The 19,494-nt window shown below is 47.7% G+C and overlaps 2 protein-coding genes across 7 annotated transcripts in view; one reads left to right on the top strand and one right to left on the bottom strand.

The window, feature by feature from the left end:
* MKLN1 (muskelin 1) overlaps positions 1-19,494 on the top strand; it is a 679,793-nt gene that overhangs the window by 242,691 nt on the left and 417,608 nt on the right. The window lies entirely within an intron of this gene.
* The window catches only part of PFKFB3 (6-phosphofructo-2-kinase/fructose-2,6-biphosphatase 3), a 37,281-nt gene that overhangs the window by 6,145 nt on the left and 11,642 nt on the right, over positions 1-19,494 (bottom strand). For 4 of the 5 annotated variants that reach the window (XM_048933815.1, XM_048933818.1, XM_048933816.1 and 1 more), the window contains exons 2-14: positions 11,715-11,832; positions 6,785-6,910; positions 6,407-6,503; positions 5,699-5,765; positions 5,311-5,385; positions 4,958-5,014; positions 3,857-3,981; positions 2,843-3,050; positions 2,013-2,159; positions 1,567-1,671; positions 595-724; positions 344-406; positions 117-181 (exon numbers count right to left, since the gene is read on the bottom strand). In XM_048933815.1, the coding sequence (XP_048789772.1) occupies positions 117-181; positions 344-406; positions 595-724; positions 1,567-1,671; positions 2,013-2,159; positions 2,843-3,050; positions 3,857-3,981; positions 4,958-5,014; positions 5,311-5,385; positions 5,699-5,765; positions 6,407-6,503; positions 6,785-6,910; positions 11,715-11,832 (1,383 nt within the window). The remainder of the gene's footprint in view (positions 1-116; positions 182-343; positions 407-594; positions 725-1,566; positions 1,672-2,012; positions 2,160-2,842; positions 3,051-3,856; positions 3,982-4,957; positions 5,015-5,310; positions 5,386-5,698; positions 5,766-6,406; positions 6,504-6,784; positions 6,911-11,714; positions 11,833-19,494) is intronic. The other variant, XM_048933820.1, reaches the window with a different exon arrangement.

Genomic DNA, 19,494 nt, shown 5'->3' with positions numbered 1-19,494 from the left:
CTCCCAATTCTCCAGTGGCACTTTGAGCAGTCTCCCCAGTCATCCTCCATGCTGGGTTACCACAGGGGAAAGGAAGGAACACCCAAGGGATGGCTCAGAGGGAAAGCAGCACTTACCTCTGGCCGCTCCCTGTGAGTGTTCACAGCTTCAATATTCAGGGAGATGGATTCCACACGGCAGCCTGCATAAGGAAGCAGAGAGATACAGAGGCTGTCAGCAAACCCAACAGAAGGTATTACAAGGTGCTCCATTCCAGACCTCTGCCCATGTCCCAGAAGCTTGGATTTAGGAGGAGGTGCCAGTTGAACACCTCAGCACATCAATAAGTAACGTTCCCACTTACCATAAGCCACTGGGGTCAACTTCAGTACCGTGTGAAGAGGACATTTCAGGTAGGGCATTTCATCTGCGGAGAAACGCAAAGCAAGATTAACCCCACCTTCTCTAAAAACATCTTCTTCAGCACCTAAACCCACCCCATACCAAAGAAATGCATGCTCCAGGCCCTGCGTGGGCACAAGAACATCTCATCTCCTCCAAGCTACGTCCCCCCTCCAACAGGATCCACCTGCTGCCCAGGGACAGGGAGCTCACCTGCACTCTTGTCCAGGAAGTAAGCAAGGAGACAGCGCATGACAGCCTGGTGACAGATCACAAGGACATTCTCTTGTCTCTCCAGCTCCATGATGACTGGCTCCAGGCGCTGCACCAGATCTTGGTAGGACTGAAACAGAAGAGCAGGGAGGTGGGCATAGAGTCAAGAAGACAAGGACCTCACAAGAAACAATTATCAATGTCTTGGTCTAAGTATTGATTTCATGCTTCTATAAACCAACATGATTACTGATAAAAAAGATGAGCAAATTTAACAGTGCTTCAACTTGGCTACTCTACAACATAGCTACTAATCAGAGAAAGAAACAAACCATTTATGTCTCAATTACAGCCCTGAAGAATTTATTGAGGTAAGCTATAACTGCACAGAGGCTTTGAGATTACTGTCTCTGTTGTCTCAATTTTTTTTCCTTCTCTGTGGGTTTTTAAATTCTAAAGTATGAAGCACCCTGAAAATCTCTACGGTTTTAAAAGGTTTCATGAAAGGCTGTTTAGAGTCTATGTCAGTCACTCTCAAATACCCTCCTCTAGACTTGCTGTCATCAGACTAAATATTTATTGTTTCCAAGTATCTATGGACATGATTTTTTAATTTGGGACTAAATAAGTCAGTTCACAGCCAAAATTACCATCTAGGACTGACGTAAATTCCCACCTCCACATGTCACAACTTGAAAGCAGATAGTGTTCCTCAAGCCAGAGACAAACAGAGATATCAACATCAACCCACAGCAAGTGACGCAGAGAGCAGAGGATGAAATTACTACCTTAGAAATGAAACAAAGGGGAAAACCTGGGCAGTACAACACTGAGTGAATCTAATGGAGAGGATGGACTAGCAAAAAAAATGGTAACACTTGCTTTTCTTCTTCCTACTCTGGGTGTGAGGAAGAGCCATTAAAACAAGAAGGCCATATTCAAGTATGAGCCACGTCTCCAAAGGTCTCCTACCTCTCCAGAAGGGTAACGGTAGTAATATTTATCCTGATCACGTAAAGCAAATTCCTCTGGATGCTGGTCCCTGATTTCTTCATAAGTCATTTCTTCACACACACCCTGAAAGACGAGGATAGCCATGAGGTTACTGGCCATGCTAAAAAGAATTGGCCCACCTAACACACACTCCCTTCTCCAAGGCAACTAACTGTCTTTAATCTGCTGAGGGATCAGATATAGAGCAGTTTCATGAAAAAGACACCTTAATCTATTTATTCAAGCCAACATCTTGAACATCTTGTATAAGGTAGAGGTAAAACCACAAGCCAAAATTTGGGTGCCAGAGCAGGAAAAGTACACAATTCCCCATAGAAGGGAGAACTCCCTACTGGAGGTGAAACTTATGCAGGACTGAAAAAAAGCCAGCACTATCGTCTCCTACTGCAATTAAAGCTACTTACAGCATCTATTTCATTGAGGGCCTTCCACTGCTCATAGGGCAGCTGGAGAGCTTCTGCTGTTTGGATTGTTCTCTTTAGTTGGCTGGTCCAGACTTTGAGGTCCTTCAGGTTCTGCTCCTCAACAAATTTGTTCAGTGCCTGTGCAAACTGTAGGACAGAGAAGAGGTTGATTCCTGATCTAAGCGGGATCCCATTCAGCTTCCCAATGAGTTTTCCTCCCTGCTTCCCAGTAAGCATTCCCTTCTCCGGGTCCTGCTATGGAAGACAGAAGAGATGTATTGGCCTTCTGTTCTAAGGTGGGGGAACAACCTCACACATCTGTGATTCCCAAAAAGCTATAAAGGAGTATGAGAACAACAGAACAGAAGAAGAGAAAGCTGCAACCTTATGTAATCAAGGAACAGCAGCAACATCCAGGAAACCATGTCACAATGTGGACTCTCCTATAATGTGAAATATCCCACACCATCCTTAACCACAGCTCTGTTTATTTGTCAGAGAGTCAACTGATGTTTATGTAGTCCTTGACAAGTCACACCTTGAGTGAGTGAATCCATTTGGACTTCAAAATGGTAATGGAAAGCCAAAATAAATATTAGCCCTCCATGTACCAGCTCTCTTGACCAGTCCTTGAAGAAACAATTACTGAGTGAACAGAGCTCTTAACTATTACCTAAGAGGGTTTTTTGTGGCCATGCTTGAGCCAAAATTTGACAAGCCCTATAGATGGATCTTCAGATCATCCCAGCTGGCATTGAATACACACTCAATGCCCAACAGATGGCATCTCCTACAGCCAAATACCAGGGAAATGTTCCTCTCCTCCTTACCTTCTTGCCCCTGTTGGAGAGGCCTGAGTCACCTCCAATCTTCCCCTTGAGGTTGAACTCACTCTCACCGTGCCGACAAAGATAAATGGTGCGGGGCTGGACATGGATGTTCATTAGGTAGTAAACAATCCTGCTTTGGATGTGATCCTGAACCCTGTTGACCAGGAACCGCCGGCCAACATCGATGACTTTGATGAGAGAAAGCTCCCTGGGGAAAACACAGCAAGGATGAGTGGTGGGGCAGGTGTCAGTGGGAAAAGTAGAAAGGAAAACCGTCACTCCACAAAACAGCCTTGTAAGGTATCTCAGTCAATATAATCACTCAGCTAAAAGGATTTTCTGCAGGCTATTTTCAACAGGAAGTTGGTATGTCACAGCAATTCATGCAGGTCTAAGTGACACGAGTGTAATCAGCTTCCCTCCTTGCAGCAGTAAAGAGGATTAAGCCTAGCAAGAAGCACATCCCGCCTCGGGACAGCACTGAGCTGGACCAGAATTATCCACACAAAGCACATGGACATGTCTGTGAGCAGTGGAAAGGCTGAAAAGTTACTGACTGGCTGCCCACGTGGCCATGCAGGACAGCAAAGGGTGAGCAAGCCTTAGCTGTGTACCCTGGGTCAACCCTGAGCTTGTCTAAACAACCCCTTCTTTTAACTGGCACCATGACAAAAGCATCCCAGAAACACTCCAGCCCAACAGCCCATCCCTTTGTTTCATCTGTATTTAAGTCTGGAACTAGATAATCTTCAAGGTCTCTTCCAGTTCAAGATGTCTGTATTCCTATGAATATGGTCAAAACCAGTACACACTCCCTAACACCGGGCAGGAGAAAACAGCATTACATTTTCAAGGAAGAAGCATGATTTACAGCAAGCCTTGGCCACACACTATGCTAGCACAGTCACGTGTTTGAACACCAAGTGAAATACTGCTCCATACTTCATTACCCCGTTCCCAGGAAACAAAAGGCATTCAAAGACAGGCTCTTTATAAGGCAGGAAAGTTTCTTACCGGTCATAGTCATCAGGGTCAAGTGGCTGGTAGCTGGCCTGGTAACAATTGATTCTTTTCATGAAGTCCTCCATTGCATCGGTCGAATTACAGTCCCGGTAATCAGGACTGGACAGTTTTACTTCCTACAACAGGGGAGACAGCACACCAAAAGGAAAGGTTAGGAAGCAAGCAGAGAAGGCTGCTGCCCCACCTGGCAACTCACAGGGACTAAGTTCTGTCTAACTTGCTTTAATACGATGCCTTTCCTGGAGATTTGGGTTTGAGCAGAAGTGTTACACATCAGTTAACTTCCCAACCAATCCTGAAACCAATGGGATACCATCACAGGGCAGCAGCTCCAGCATGTACAAACGCCCCTAGACTGGTGCCTGTTGTGAAGCCAGTCCTGGGGGCAGGGCAAAGGCCCATGAAAACCCCCTCGTAGACTCTGGATATCCCGTGACACATTCTCAGACACTGTAAAACAACTTGCAAAAGGCAGGCTGGAGATAAGGCTGAAGCATAGCCCAAGGGAGGAAAGGACACTTCCATTGAAGTTAATCATGCCCAGGTAGGCCAATTAGCATTAACTCACCCTAGCCAAGCCTAACAGGCAAAAGCTCATTTCTGCTGAAGAGAAATCAAAGATCCAGTAGCTCCCAAAGGAGCTGATAAGCAATGTTTTATGTCACTCCCCCATTCAAAATGTCAGCTAGCAGCAGGAAGCCTCTAAGCTGAGTTGTTATTCCCCTCAAAACAGACCTTAATAGATACTGTGAAGCTGGATGTGGCTGAAGTCACCAAATCTAACTGGATTTAAACCACACCCACCAAGCAATCTGATGGGATACAAGCCCTTAGCCACACCTATCACTTCAAAAGGGAATTTGGGGTCACCAAGCTATTCTAAGTACTTTATACACCTCTCCTTGATACCCTTGGACATCATCAGAATTGCAAGAGCTCCCTTCTCATCCCAGGACAAATATATCATAAAAAGACAAAGAACTCCTAACCCTCAGCAGATTTTGGCAGGATGTCTTTTGAAAAGAAACCAATTGGACACAGGGGAAAAATTCTAAACAAGAGAAAACAAAAGCAAGTGGCTTTTACTCTTACCATGACATTGGTGGCAACAACATTGGGATCATTGCAGACAGATTCGATGAAGAACACCTGCAAAGCACAGCAAAGCTCAGCTAAAAGCCAGCAGCAAGGTTTAGAACATTCAGCCAGCTCTTGCTCAACCCAGACTTCCTCCCAGCTTCACCCAAGGAGCATTCCCTTCACCTCACTTCTATCCTTTCAATCCCCAGGACTCAGGACCAGGAAAGGTCTCCCATTCCAGCAGCAAAATCCCCCTTACAACAGAGCATCATGAGGACAACACATCAGTGATCAACTACACATAATGAATAATAAATAATGTAATGCGGTCTACACAATACAGGCAGCAGCAGAACACTACCAACCTTGAACCCATTTTCTTTGGCAAAATTTAGGATCATCCCTCTCCTCTCCCGTGTGGTATTTGTGGCATCAAAAACCTTTAAAAACAAAGACTCTGGTTAGCACAAGGATGCCTGGCTTCTCACTGAGCCCTTCTTCAATCTAAGTAATCTAAGTGGAACAGTGGATATTTTATAAAAGCTGAGCTCACTCTAGCCACACACTTTTCTCTCCCACTAAGGGCATTTTATAACATCCTTCCCCCATCTGCTTAATTTCAGGGAATGTTTAGGAACCTTCTCCCAGTCTCTGAGCATATGGCCCCTTTTCCTGCAGGTGACATTGCCCTGAGCTGCACAGGGCTCAGCACTTCCAGCATTAGTGCCAAGCACCACAGAGGGCATCTCTTACCGCAATCTGGCCAGCCTCCTCCGTCAGGTACAGCTTAACATCCCTCAGGGCAGCCAGAGCACACTGCCTGCAAAAGAGACCAGAGCCATGTATTTAAACATCAGTTAAAATTAAGTATTCTACACTTTGCAGATAGCTGAGCAATACCATGAAAGGATGCTTTGGATGATTTCCTGTCTGTACACTTTTGCGTGTTTCTTCTGCACAAGAAGAGCAGGGACTGAATGCCAGCACCACACCCTCCTCATTTCCTCAGAGCTTTCACTGCAGCCTCTTAACTTTTTATTTATTTATTTTAAATGATGCTCCACAACATGCTTATGCCAAACAGCACGCAGATCCCTGCTAAGCAGGTGAGTGAGGGAGGCCCCAAATCTACATTCTTCCCTCCCAGGTGACACCCTTGGCTTACTGAAAAACCAAGCTGCTCTGCAGCTTGCAAATGAAGAGGCAAAGAGCAAACACCACTGCAGAGCTCATGCCCTCCACCACTGAGCCTGCTGGTGATCTCAGAATACCAGTGATGTAGGGATGCACTGGCAATCTTGACCCACCGAGCCCCAACAGCTTCAATTTGTGCCTCTACAGCAGGGAAATTTCAAGATCCAGCCCAGCCCTTCCATCCATCACCCCAAAACCATAGAGTAACTCCACTGTGAGCTTCATAACTCATCTGGGACACCAACAGCAGGCAGGGCGCACGCTCACCTCCTGACTTTCATAGCCTCTTCGTTGTCGGGGCGAAAGAAGTCATAGGAGCTGTAATGCTTCACTGCCTCCCGGCGATACTCCCCCACATTGAAAACTGCAGGAGAAAGGTAAAAAATCATCAAAGCCAGGAGAACACATCAAATCAGCATGCAGCTCCCAGGAATACCACTTTTTAGCAACAGACTGAGAAAAGACATCTTTAGAGCAAAAGACTCTAAAAGGCTCATGGATATCTCTTTGTCCCATTTTTCTCATTCCTTTGAAACATCTCCCATCCCACGTGGGACAATGTCCCCCAGCAGTACCACTGAGGTCCAGCAGCACTTTCTGAGGACTGAAGCTGGTCCTTTTCCCAGCAGCCTGTGAACATCTCACCTTTTGTTGGGACACCAATCCAGTTGAGATAGCGAGTCAGCTTCTTAGAGATGTAAGTCTTCCCCCGGGCTGGGAGTCCAACCATCACTATCACAGTGGGAGAATTGGCAAGTTGTGGCCCACAGGCTATGAGAAAGAAGAGAAAACAAAACACAAGCAGCTGTTAATCCACCAGCTCATCTTCCTTGCTGCTGAGCCAGCCTCCTCCAGGTCCTTTTGAAGTTACAGGGAGACCAAAAAAGCCTCTGCACCATTTCCCCTGCATCTTCCACCCATAAGCCTCAGTGACCAAAACCTTGAGCAGGGAAATCCACCGACTCAGTTTCAGAATGGAATCTGCTGAATGAGCACATCAGAGCTGGAGCATATGGTGGATGGCTCTATGAGCGACGAGTGAGACCACTGCCCCAGTTAAGCCACACTGACCCAAATTCAGACCCAAAAGGACAAAGGAGTACATCTTGATGGCTGCGGAGGTACAGCTTGCAGGCATCTTGCAGGATCCTCTGTGCCTCTGTTTTCCCATGAAGGGGAACAAACACAACCCCTTATCCTTATGGTTGGCTGATCTTAGGAAATCCAGAGGACGGCCCTAATTTGATTGGAACCATCAGCATATAAAAGCAGATACGTGAGAATGATTTCTCTCTTTCTTCTAAACCTAAGCTGGTTACTTTTTGTTATAAAGAGAGTCCTGTATCAAACAGGTGCAAGTAAACCCAGAGTGATGACTGGAAAGTTAAAGATGACTCCAATTCAATAAAACTGCATGACCAAAACGCAGACAGAACGCTGACAAAGGTACCCAGGAGAGTCACTTTTCTCCATAAATCCTTTAGAAAGTAAATTCTGGGGCAATGGATTGGTCCGTAGGAAAGCACGCATGGCAGCATCTCACTGCCCTCCCACGGCACTAATGTTCACATGGCTCTACACATCAAGAGACCAAGGCAGCAAGCCAAGCGCTTTACAGGCAGGAAGGGAAGATCTTAACGATGCTTAATGGCATTTGGATTAGGCAGGCACCTTTCATACCACTCAGCATCACGTGCTGAGCCCTCCCGGCAAGGAGCAAGCCCCTCCAACGGGATTTCTCATCCACCCTTCAATCCTGGAAACCTCATGGGAAAGGAATGCGGGGAGTGAATGGCTGATGGCAGAGCCATAAAAATGTGCCTTAATTATGGGCTGTGAGCTGAGCTGCTCTCCTCGCTATGGGGCAGGTGGGATCTTGGGATGCAGCACAATTGGCAGCTGCCAGGGGATGGAGGCAGCGTGGAGGGATTGGTGTCGGGGATGGGCAAACAAACCAAGAGGTATGCAGAGAGTATGCGAAACATGTGGCATTTCCCTTCCAACAAACAAACAAAAAAAATCCTACAGCCAAATTAAAGCCACACGTTAAAATGCCAGAACTGCAGAGAGCCACTCATCATCTGCTTGGCTGCCTCAACAAAGCAGAAAGGAGATGAGAAAACTATCAAAAGGTGGGGTTTCTCCCTCTCCCCCACCCCCTTTAAGTATTCTGTGTTCCTCAGGACAGTGCACTGGGTCCCTTTGTGCAACCTGTCCCCTTGGGTGCCACGTTTCAAAAGCCCAGGGCAGCTCCCACTGATCTCAGTGGCAGGCACTGATTTTGCACACTGGGGTACCCAGGGGACTGCAGGCATCCCAAGGAAAAGGGCTTTTACTCTCTGAGTGTGAAAGTACAGAGAAAACATGTCTCATGTGCTCTAACAACTTGAGAGGGAAAGGAAAAGAATTACACCTGAATAGACCAGCTCCTCCTTTCTCTAGCTGCTAGCAGATACAAGATATCAAAGATATCAAGAGAGCTTGAGCAATTAAAATAAAGGTGCTTAACGAGGGACAGGGACAATGCTGGGTACTGGTTTGTGCCCCCTTTGGCTCCAAATAGAACTGAGGCAGTCACAGAGCTCCTGCCTGCATGGGGGCAACAAAACCAAAGAGAACAGCTGAAGGAATCTCTCCCCAGATCACTTTGCTATCAAATAGAAGACCCAGGTTCCTCCATACTGTGAAAAAGCACCTGGTTAGGAACCTAGAAACACTTCCCAAAGGTCAGTGGTGGACTCAGCACATGCACCTACTTAATCAGGAACTTGAGCCCAAATCCAGCAAAATCACAAAAGCCAGCCCTGAGCTCTAGGAAACTTTGCAGCAGGGATGAAACAGAACCTGTGTTTTGCTCCCAGTGCTTCACAAAGACCCAATTCATCATTCCTTTTCACCAGGCTGGAAAGCTATCAGGGTTTTCAATGCATATTCATTACTCATTACAGACAGCAGTCCAGGTAAGCCAAGGTCAGGGATGACTTTCAAAAGGCTCCAGCAGCGTATTTCATTGAATGGCTTTGGTCAGAAGGGACCTTAAGCCCACCCAGTTCCAAGCCTACTGCCATGGGCTGCTGCCACTCACCAGATCAGGGCCCCATCCAACCTAGCAATAAGAACCTGCATGGATGGAGCTCACACAACTTCTTTGGTCAACCCATCCCAGTGCCTCACAATCCTCTGAGCAAAGAATTTCTTCTGAACATCTGACCTAGTTTTAACAAAAAACGAAGAAATTTATTTCCCCTCATCCTGTCACTGTTAGATCATGCTCCCCCTCCTGCTTATAACTTTTTTTCCAGTACTGGAAGGCCACAACAAGGTCTCCCCAGAGCCTCCTCCAAGCTCAACAAGCCCAATTGCTCCAACCTATAAGAAAATATCACAGACCCTTGTGCCTGGGAGCTGCTGAGAGCTCACTGGAGTGCAGAAGGAAAAAGAATTAAAAAAAAAAAAAAAAAAAAAGAAAATTTTCCTCTGTAAATGGTTAAATAAAAAAGAGCCACCTCCCAAATCCATGCGCTTTTACTGCCTCTTTGTAGGCAACGCTCCCATGCGCCTCCCCCTCCCAAAAATCCCACTCCGCTTCTTCCATGCCACTCAGATTCCCTTTTTTTTTTTTTACCCAGCTTTTTTTTCCTATTCCATTCTTCTGACACCTCCAAGGGACGCGTTCCTACACCACACATCACCGCAAGGAGCCCACAGCACCCACACCCATGCAATCTCTCCGCGTCCCACATGCAGAGCCACGCGATGGACTGAGGCCCTCTGCCTTCTCTCCCCTCTGCATCCCCCTGCCCGGCCCCTTCCCAGCCCCTACGTGAGCGACGTGCAGCCGGACCCCCATTGAATGGATCGCAGTCAGAGGGCCGGATGAAGGCATCGCCGCATCCATTCGAGCTGCCATGAGGACGGGAACAATCGGGCCAATTATTCCATGCGCAGAGCATCCACTCGGCGGTTTCCCGTTGATGCTCTGCGAGTTCCTCCTGCTTTCCCCCCACCGCGACCGCAGCAGCCTCACATCGAGCCTTTGTGTCCCCGTTCTTTGTTACCGCCGAGGAATGGACGCTGCCTATGGGAAACCGCTGCTTCCAAAAGCCCAGTGGGGCTCTTTCCTTAGATCGCAATGAACGATGCCTAAGCGTGGCTCGTTTCCACCCCAAAAGAAAAATAATTAGAAGCCAAGTTCATAACGAACCGCTTAACATCTTACAGCACTAAGAAAACTCTGCCCTATCAGAAACCAGCAAAAAAAAAAAACCAACCAAAACAACTTAGGAATTTCTTTCAGAGGTGTCAGCCCTTGAGAAAAATCACATCACCGCACTCCAGCTGCAAAGCATTACACCACTCCCCACCCCCCCCCCCACACCACCAGTCCCACTAAAAGCAAAGCCCTGCAGCAATCCAGATGTTGCAGAGCTGCTGCCACAGATGTGCAAGGGCCACAGCATCCCTCACGGCACAGCCACGGGGCAACCGCCGTGCAAATGAATGCAGCTCACAATCTGTTGCTTTTGTTTTCCTTCAAACGGGCCAACTTTTCCAGCCAACCGAAAGGCAAAGCGGCTCAAAGAAAACCTCGAGAAAACCATCGGAAACACTGATTCACCCAACTGCTTCCATCCTCCTGCAGGGCTGCAAAGTGCCACCTCTTCTCTCTTCCCCCCCCCCCCCCCTTCCCCCTCCCTCCCGGCCCTATGGATTCCCACAGCCGCCCATTGGGAAATCCCACGGAGCTGCCCTAGCGGCAGCTGTCAGCTGAGGGCGAGCAAAGAGCCGTGCTCGCGATCCATGCCACAGAGGCACCCACGCGTTCGCTTTTAGTTATAAAAATAAATATTCTATTTTACTTTAAGCGCAGAGTTCACTTCCGAACAGCCACATCCATTCCGAGCTTCGGTGCAGGGCTCGGAAATGCTATTTTAAGCCCACCCCCAGTATCAATGCAGGACTTAAAAAGATTAACCTGCCTGCTCTCCTCTTACCCTCCTATCTCACCCTTAGCACAGCACGGAGATGAGCAAACCTCATTTTTCTAAACCCGCTGTTCTAACCTCCCCCCTACAAGCTTTGAATTCATTGCTATAGGCTCCGAGTTGATCACCAGTAATCCAAAGAAAAATCAAACCTCACACACGGAGTAGCGCAACCCGAAAATCCTGGCGGATTTAAACAGAGAGCCCATCTTAGCGACCTGCCCCGTAGCCTTATAATCCCATCGGCATTACGGGGCGGAGGAAGAAGGGAATGAGGCCACACGCATCTCGGAGCGCTGCGCCTTCCTCCAGCTGGGGCTGGAAATGAATCACGGGCCGGCGGAGAGCGGAGGCAGGGCTATATCGCATCGCATGGGTAGCAGATACAGCATAGCGCACGCCGCGTTGTATAGCACAGATGATAGAGACGCTACCACATGTGAATATAAAGGGGACGCGCCGATATCGCGAGGGCTCGCCTCAGCTTGCAGCATCGCGCAGGACGGATGAGGGGCTTCTCCCATCCCATCGCTGCGATGCTACGACCACCTCCCAAGACCCCCCTCCCCCCATCCCGTGCCCGTACTCACAGCGGCGGGGCAGCGCCGGGTGGTTGTCATTGGGCAGCCAGATCTTCTGGATGCGGCTCTGCGTCAGCTCCATGGGCATGGTTAAAACAAAGGTCTTTTTGCGCTGCTCCGCGGCCACCTTGGGGCGTTTGTATGGGATGGGAAGGGAGAAAAAATAAAAAAGGGAGAGGGGGAGGAAAAAAAAAAAAAGGAGGGGAAAAAGGTAAAATAAAAACGATCCGCTGCTCAGAGGGCGAAGGGTTGGGGGGTGCGGGCACTGCGCGGTCACCGCGTGCACAGGAGGAGGACGAAGTGCTGATCTTAACAGCAAAACGCAAAATAATAAGTACAATAAATTAAGAAGATCGGTTTTTCCCCTTCCGCTTTAAAGTCAAACCCTTCCAGCCGACAGCAGCAGCACGAAAGGGGTCGGAAGGAGCACCGAGCAGCAGCACCGCTTCTCTTCCTTCCTCGCACTGAAGCCGGCGAGGCTCCGGCGCCGCCTATTTGTAGCCCGGGGGGAACCGGCAGCGGCTCCCCGCCCCCGGGGGCGGAACGGGGGGGGGAGCGGCGATGCGCTGCTGCGGAGGGCGGAGCGGAGCGGAGCTGCCGCCTGGTGAGCGTCCCCAGCACTGCAGCGCGGACAAAGGCGGTGCCGCTGTGCCCCCCCGGCAGGCTTTGTTCGGGGCTGGGTGGGGTGCAGGTGGTGGGGAGGGATGGGAGAGGAGAGTGAAGGTGGGGGTGTCGGAAAGAAAGAGTGGAAGAGGGGCGTGAAGAGAGCGAAAGGAAAAATGTGGACGAGGAAAGTAAGCTGAAACGGAATGGCAGTAAGGCAAAGGAGAAAAAAAAAAAAAAAGCAGGACATAATGTGATGAAGCAGAAGTGAAATGTAAATAAATAAAGCAGAGATAAAGTGTAAAGATAAAGGCAGGAATTGAACTGAAAAGAAAAGGAGAAATAACGAGGTAACGAGGTAAAGCGGGACTCTAAAAAAGAAAGGTGAATGCAAAGGAAAAAAAGGCAAAAAAAAAAAAAAGCAGAGAATGGGGGTAAAAAAAGCAGAGAAATTGCACACAAGCACACACACACACACACAAAAAAAAAAAAAAAAAAAAAAAGGAAGAAAAAAATGAAAAAAAAGAAAAAATACAGAAAAAAATGAAATATGAAGAAAAATTACAGAAAAAAGAAGAAAAATGAAGAAAATTATACCAAAAAAAAAAAAAAGAAAAAGAAAAAGGAAGAAAATGAAAAAGCAGAAATAAAATGCAAAAAAAAAAAAAAAAAAAAAAAAAGGCAGGAATTAAATGTAAAGCAGAAATCAAATGCAAATAAAGAAGAATGCAAATAAATCAAGCGAAAGAAGAAAATGACGAAATGAAGCAGAAATAAAATGCAAATAAAGCAGAAATGAAAAGTAAAAGAAAAAAAAAAAGCCCTGAATAAATAAAAATTAAAACGTGAAATAGAGAAAAGCTAAAAAGAAGGGGGGGGGGGGGAAGACTGAAGCAGAAATTGAATTAAAAAAAAAATATTACAAAGCGAAACTGATGTGAAAGAAACGGGTTGCGAATAACGTAACGCGGAGCAGAAGGACGGGGCGCGTAAAGGCGCGCTGCCGTGCGCGCATCCCGCGCGGGGGGGGGCGGCGGCCGGCGGGGCTGAGGGCGCCGCACGTCGCTCACGTCGCACATGGCTGAGCCGGGCAGGGCCGCCTCCTCCCCCCGCGGGGATCCCCGCGCCGCTCCGCCTCTTCCCGCTCCGCTCCGCGCAGCGCTGCCGGCCCCGGAGTGAAGGAGAGAGGGGCGGTGCGCTCTGCGCTGGGTTCTTCACTACGCGATGCATCCCCGCGTCTTTACAGTCAACTTGCACGGCCGCGGGTTGACCTGTCCGCTTTAAGGAATGTCGTGTCAAGTTGTATTAGCAACTCGAAGAAATGTTCTTTCCCCCCTCCTCTCCACTCCAATAATTAAATATCCCCCCTTCGAGGGTATGCAGCCCCCGTGCAATGAGGGGGACCTAAGAGGGGTCCTGGGTGGCCAGTGTGTAAACCTGATGTATCTCGTGGCTGAAAATGCCACACGTCTGCTTGTATAGGTGTTAACAGTGCAAATATTGCATGGAGATCAAAATGCCAAGAAGTAGCATCTGGGGTTCTATCCTATTCTGGATATATATTCAGGTTGCCCAAGGAGGTTGTGGATGCCCCATCCCTGGAGGCATTCAAGGCCAGGCTGGATGTGGCTTTCAGCAGCCTGGTCTGGTGACCTGCACATAGCAGGGTGTTGAAATTGAATGATCATTGAGGTCCTTTTCAACTCAGACCATTCTATGATTCTATTGTATAAATGTATATATATATAATCCTCTCTGTATATTCTTCTCTATATAATGCTTTATGTTATTCTATATACCCATGATATTTTCATCCTCTCTATATATTCCTTTCTATATAATCCCCCATGTTATTCTGTATATACAAGATATTGTGCTATTTCCCTCCTCTCTATATATAATCCTCTATATTGTTCTATATATATAGTATTTGACATTATTATGTTTTCCTCCTCTAGAAGCAAACCTAGTGTATATTTTTGTAACAAACCCAGAAGGAATATATTTTTAGCTGCCTCCCTATATGGAACTAAGATGGATGGGGCAAAACAACGCACGGTGCCTCCCTCTGCTATGCAGGGTAAGTATATTCACAGGCAAAAAGAGGGGGGGGAGGAAAGCTGCTGTGAGGGAACTGGAGAGGATGCTGAGATTTGGGAAGGTATGAAGGTGGGGATGGCGGGGTGGCTTTTCACAGCTGATCCTAAAATCACTGCCCTGGGAACATTGAGAGGAGTGGGAGGAGAACAAACCTCCGCCTGAGCGAAAATCACCATCACTTCAAATTAGATCCACCTTGTAATTCTTGGCTAAAGACAGCCAGATAACTGGAGCGGAAAGCCAGACCATCCTTAAACTCCTAAATAAGTGGCCTGGTTTTTCAAAGGCATGAGCAGCCAGCTGCTGCCAGGGAGGTCAGCTGGAAGGAGCATCATTACTATTTATAAGGCAAGCTGATTTGAAAGGGTGGGGCAGCACGAGATGTGTGGGGAGGTGTAAAAAGGGAATGGCTTGAGATTTGCAGGTGCTGGATGCAATGGCCTTGAAGGGTCTACAGGGAGTGGGGGTGGAGGTGGGAGCATGAAATCCCAATTCCAGGAGAGCAAAACCTATGGTGATGATAGGTTGTTAGCATCTCTGCTGCCAAAGCCCAAACTCCTCCACTCCCTGCTTTGTGTCCCTGCTGATCAAGCAGCTCATCCCAACGTGATGTGACCCAAAATCAAAACCTCAAGTCCCCATCTCCTTAGGGATGGCAGCCAGCCACTCTGGCATTGCTCCCATGCCATCAAAATGCAGGGAACGGCAGCCCCAACTCTGACTAAGCTGTGATTCATCACCCTTTCCCTTTCTTTTTCTTTTATTTTCTTTTTTCCTTTAATGGAAGCTTGAAAGGAAAGTGTGAGAGCTATTCATGCCTACACTCAGTGCAGCACATCTATTTGTGATGTGGCATCGAGGCGATGGGGAGCAGTTTGTGTGATGCTCAGGAGGTCCGGGAAGACAGATGGAATCATACAGTCTTTAAGGCTGGAAAACACCACTAAGATCATCTCATCCAACCATCAAATGGAGTTACATCAGATGGAGATACCCATGAAATTGCAAGTCCCAATATCCAACCTGATCCTATGATTCTATTATTCTGCACGGTTAAAATTTGGAGATGGTGGGTCAGAGTTGGGCTGCCGTCACCCTAAGGATGCAGCTCTGTATGAGCTCGGCAGCAATTCCCAGCGCGGCCTCAGTTTACCAATCTGTGAATTGGGCACAGTTCTCTCTGATTGCAAAATTCAACCAGCAGCTGCCTAAAACATTGCCATTGCCCTAAAGACACCACATTGCAACAGAGAAAATTACTCATCTGGAATAGCAGAGGGCCATTTGTAAACAAGAGTTGCAAACAAGCTCTTTCGTTTCCAAAAAATGTCAGCAGGACCTTGGAGGAGCCAAGAAAATTGTGTTTGCAGTGTACTGGGGAAATGGGGGCTTTCATGAAGGTAGGGATCAAGAGGTTATGTCCCCCACTTGCTGCTGGCAGTGCTTTTTGGGGGGACCCTGCAAGCATTTGCAAAAGGCGAGCAGAGTGGAAGGGATTGCATTGGAACATTGCATGCTTGGGGCTGAGCTCCGGTCTCCCAGCCCCATGCAAACACCCAACGAACCCATTCCTCCGTCCAGGGACAGGCTGTCCACGTTTTAACCTATTGCACTCTTCAGTTGAACCTGGTGTGCTAAGGGAACGTCATCCTTCCCCAACAGTAAGCAATCTCCAAGCATTGAAATACACCAAGCAAATGCTCCGGGCTGCCCAGCGCACATCCGCTGCTGCAAGCAGTGGCTTTTCTTAAAATAGCTGCAAGCAGAGAAGGGAAAATAATTCAGATGGGTTCAGGCTTGAGGAGCAAGCACTAATATCGAGAGGGGGAAATCCCCACAGAGGAACAATGCATTGCCCAACCCCAGTGTACCAATACCATCTCGGTGCCGTGCTGGGAGCTGCTCTTACTTTGGAGCTGCAAAGACAGAATCATAGAATCATGGAATGGCTTAGGTTAGAAGGGACCTCAAGGATCTTGAAGCTCCAACCACCCTGCCACAGGCAGGGCCACCAACCTCCCCATTTAATATCAGACCAGGCTGCCCAGGGCCCATCCAACCTGGCCTTGAACACCTCCAGGTACAGGGCATCCACAGCCTCTCTGGGCAGCCTGTTCCAGCACCTTACCACTCTCATAGTAAAGAACTTCTCCCCGACATCCCTCCTTCAACTTAAAACCATTTAAAATGAAATACAGCTTTTAGCAGTGACCAAGCAACAAGTGCCAAAAAAAAAAGATAAATAAAAATCAGCTTTGTGCACGTGAGCTCTCTTGCAGCAATAGGTGCAGAAAAAAAAAAAAAAAAAAAAAAGAAAACTCACATGAGTGCCTTGCAGCAAAGTGATACGCCCTAAAGCTTTCTTTAAATGCTTTTTGGGGCTGTATTGAACAAGTGTTTCTGGTTGCTTCTGCTCAGCTCCTGCTCTGAGCCCTCTTGCGTGCAGTTGCCATTGCACTGGTTGTGATGCAGAAACTATTTCAGGACAGTAAATTCTGCCTGAAGTCAACCCTCCGTCGTGGAGGGCTTTTTTTGTTTTGTTTTCTTTTTTTCAGACAAAAGGATGAAGGTCCAAACCTAGTTAGCACCTGGTTTACAGCAAAGGGCTTTGCAAAGGGAGGACAGTAGAGCTGTGGATGGGGTGCTGGTGGTAACTGGGTTAAAGGCAGATAGTTTGGGAAATGGAAGTTGCAGACACATTGCCTTGATGAATGTTTAGGAAGGATGAGAGCCTGGTTTAAACCCAGTTCCCCAAGCTAGAAGCAAAATCGTCAGGGATCCTATTGTGAGGGGGGTGACAGGTCCCTTTGGAAGTCCCCATAGAGCCAGATGAGGGTGTGAGATGGACTGCAAAGGAGCCCTTCACCCCAATGTTCCTGTTTAAAATCTGAGGGATGACATTGCATTCATGGACCCATCTTGCCTAAACCAAAGAATCAGATACAACTGCATCTCTTCTTCCAAGCTACTATAATGTTTTTCCATGGAAAGCACCAGGAGGAGGTCCCTATGGCTCACCTATGAGAGCTCCCTGTGGGGCACTAACTGAGGTGAGAAAAGTTACAGTCTGAACCTCCCCTGTAATTCTCAAGAAAGAAAACTAAGTTGAACATAACATTCTGAACCTGCAATGTCTACCAGAGCAGGAACATTTCTCAACGCTGCCTGAAAGTCTGCTCAGAAATGGGTCCAAGAGGTTTGAGCAATGTCCTGTGAAAGTTCCTGACCTCACAAGGCAAGAGCAAAACAGATCTCACCCCATAAACTGCTACATCAGACAGATAACTGACTCCCTGGGCTGCAGAGACAGACACGGGGTTTTCAAATGGTTAGAGGGCAATTGCATGGCAAGCAGTTGGGAATATTCCAGTCTTGGGAATCTGATACTGTTTCTTCTTGGCATGAAATTTGTCTGCAGAACTTCAGGCTTGGTTCCAACAGAATGGGTCAAAGGGTGCAGATACACCAGAGCCAAACTCTAAGAGGTGGCAGTGCCACTGACTTCACAATATTTGTGTTAGCCTGGCACTGGGCTGCACCTCCTCCTCCCAGGGACTTCCTCCCAGTTATATCAAACCAACATCTCCCACTTTGTCCCCATGCTTTTTCCAATGGGAAATCCCTCACTGAAGCCCTGGAGTTGATTTAGTGTGTGATGCCACAAGATGGTACATCTGACTTCAGGTGACCTGGTCCCTTACCAAGATGCCACAGTCCCCTCAGACAAAGCATCCAGCACAAAATCCTGCTAGTTGGAAAGAAAAATGTTTACACTGTTATTGTATCCCAAGTGAGCCAGATCAGACAGCACCTGCCCTGCTGCCAGCATAACCCTGCCATATGCTGCCACAGTGGCATCAGCAGAAAGGGGATCACACCACATCCACACCTAATCCCAAGCGATAAAGCAAATCAAAGATCCAGCCATAACCCCACTCTTTTGGAGCAGGTTGTGTTAATTAGGAGCTTAGGAGTCGCCAGCCCAGTAGTGCATATGGGATGCAGCCCTCCAGGTGCATAGGGAACACCCTAGAGAGCAGCCCGTTCAACCCATTTAAAGTACAAGATGGTCACCCTCCGGAAATCACAGCCTCTCATTATCCTGTGGACTCTGCTATCGAATTATTTCTTAACATCTTATTTGCACCTGCCTTTCATTAAGAGCCTGGATCGTTATCTCATCGTTGCAGATTATTAAATCCAACAATGGCAAACGCTGTGGCCTTTCATTCTGGGACTGACTCACCTTGTGATGTAACAGGGACAACCTCAGCATCACCATGGCAACCGCCGGGCTTCTCAAAGAGTACTGATGTCATGAAGCCAGATGCTGGGGGATGGTGTGGAATCTCTCAAAGAAGTGGGAGAAACTTCAACACAGTCACAGAACTGCAAATATTGAAAGTTAGCCCCAGGGCAGCTGGGGTTAGGGAGATAAGAGGGAGGGGGTAAATCGAGTGGTTGCCGTTCCTGAAGCTTGAGGAGCTACTTATAGGCGCAGATTAATCGCAGCCTGGGTAAAAGGATATTCTTTTAATCTCTTCCATCAACCCCTGCTGATATCAGTATGGGTCCAGTGTTAGTTCTTTTATCAGTAGGTGATAAAACACCATTCTACTGATATAGCTTGGTTTGTTTACTACCAGGTACAGGAGGATCTGCTCCCATTGGAGCATGGCTTCTGCCCACACCCACCGTATTTGGGAAGGATTTATGTCATTTGGGTGGCTACAAGAATCTGGGTACCTTTGTCCATTTCTACCCCCCATGGAAAGAAACGGACGCTCCCAGAGCAATTCACTTGCCCTGTTGCGGATATTGGCTGTAAATCAGGCCAAACTGTGTCCTGGGGGTGTCTGCAGCCCGTGAGCATGGAGGTAGATATTAGTGCTGTCTACAGCCAAAGCTATCAGATGCAAAGCTTGGTGGGCTCCAGAATGAGGTGATCCAAAACACAATTCCTCATTCCTCAAGGCACAATTCACACAGGGAGTCAGGAAGAAGCTTTGATGAGGAGCTGCATTTCGAAACTGCGTACGTGCTGGTGATCTTTCCACACCCTTGTGAGCACATCTGCCATATCGAC

Source organism: Lagopus muta, chromosome 1 (genome assembly GCF_023343835.1).
Source record: "Lagopus muta isolate bLagMut1 chromosome 1, bLagMut1 primary, whole genome shotgun sequence".
Taxonomy (NCBI): domain Eukaryota; kingdom Metazoa; phylum Chordata; class Aves; order Galliformes; family Phasianidae; genus Lagopus; species Lagopus muta.
This window is presented reverse-complemented; position numbering and strand designations above follow the sequence as displayed.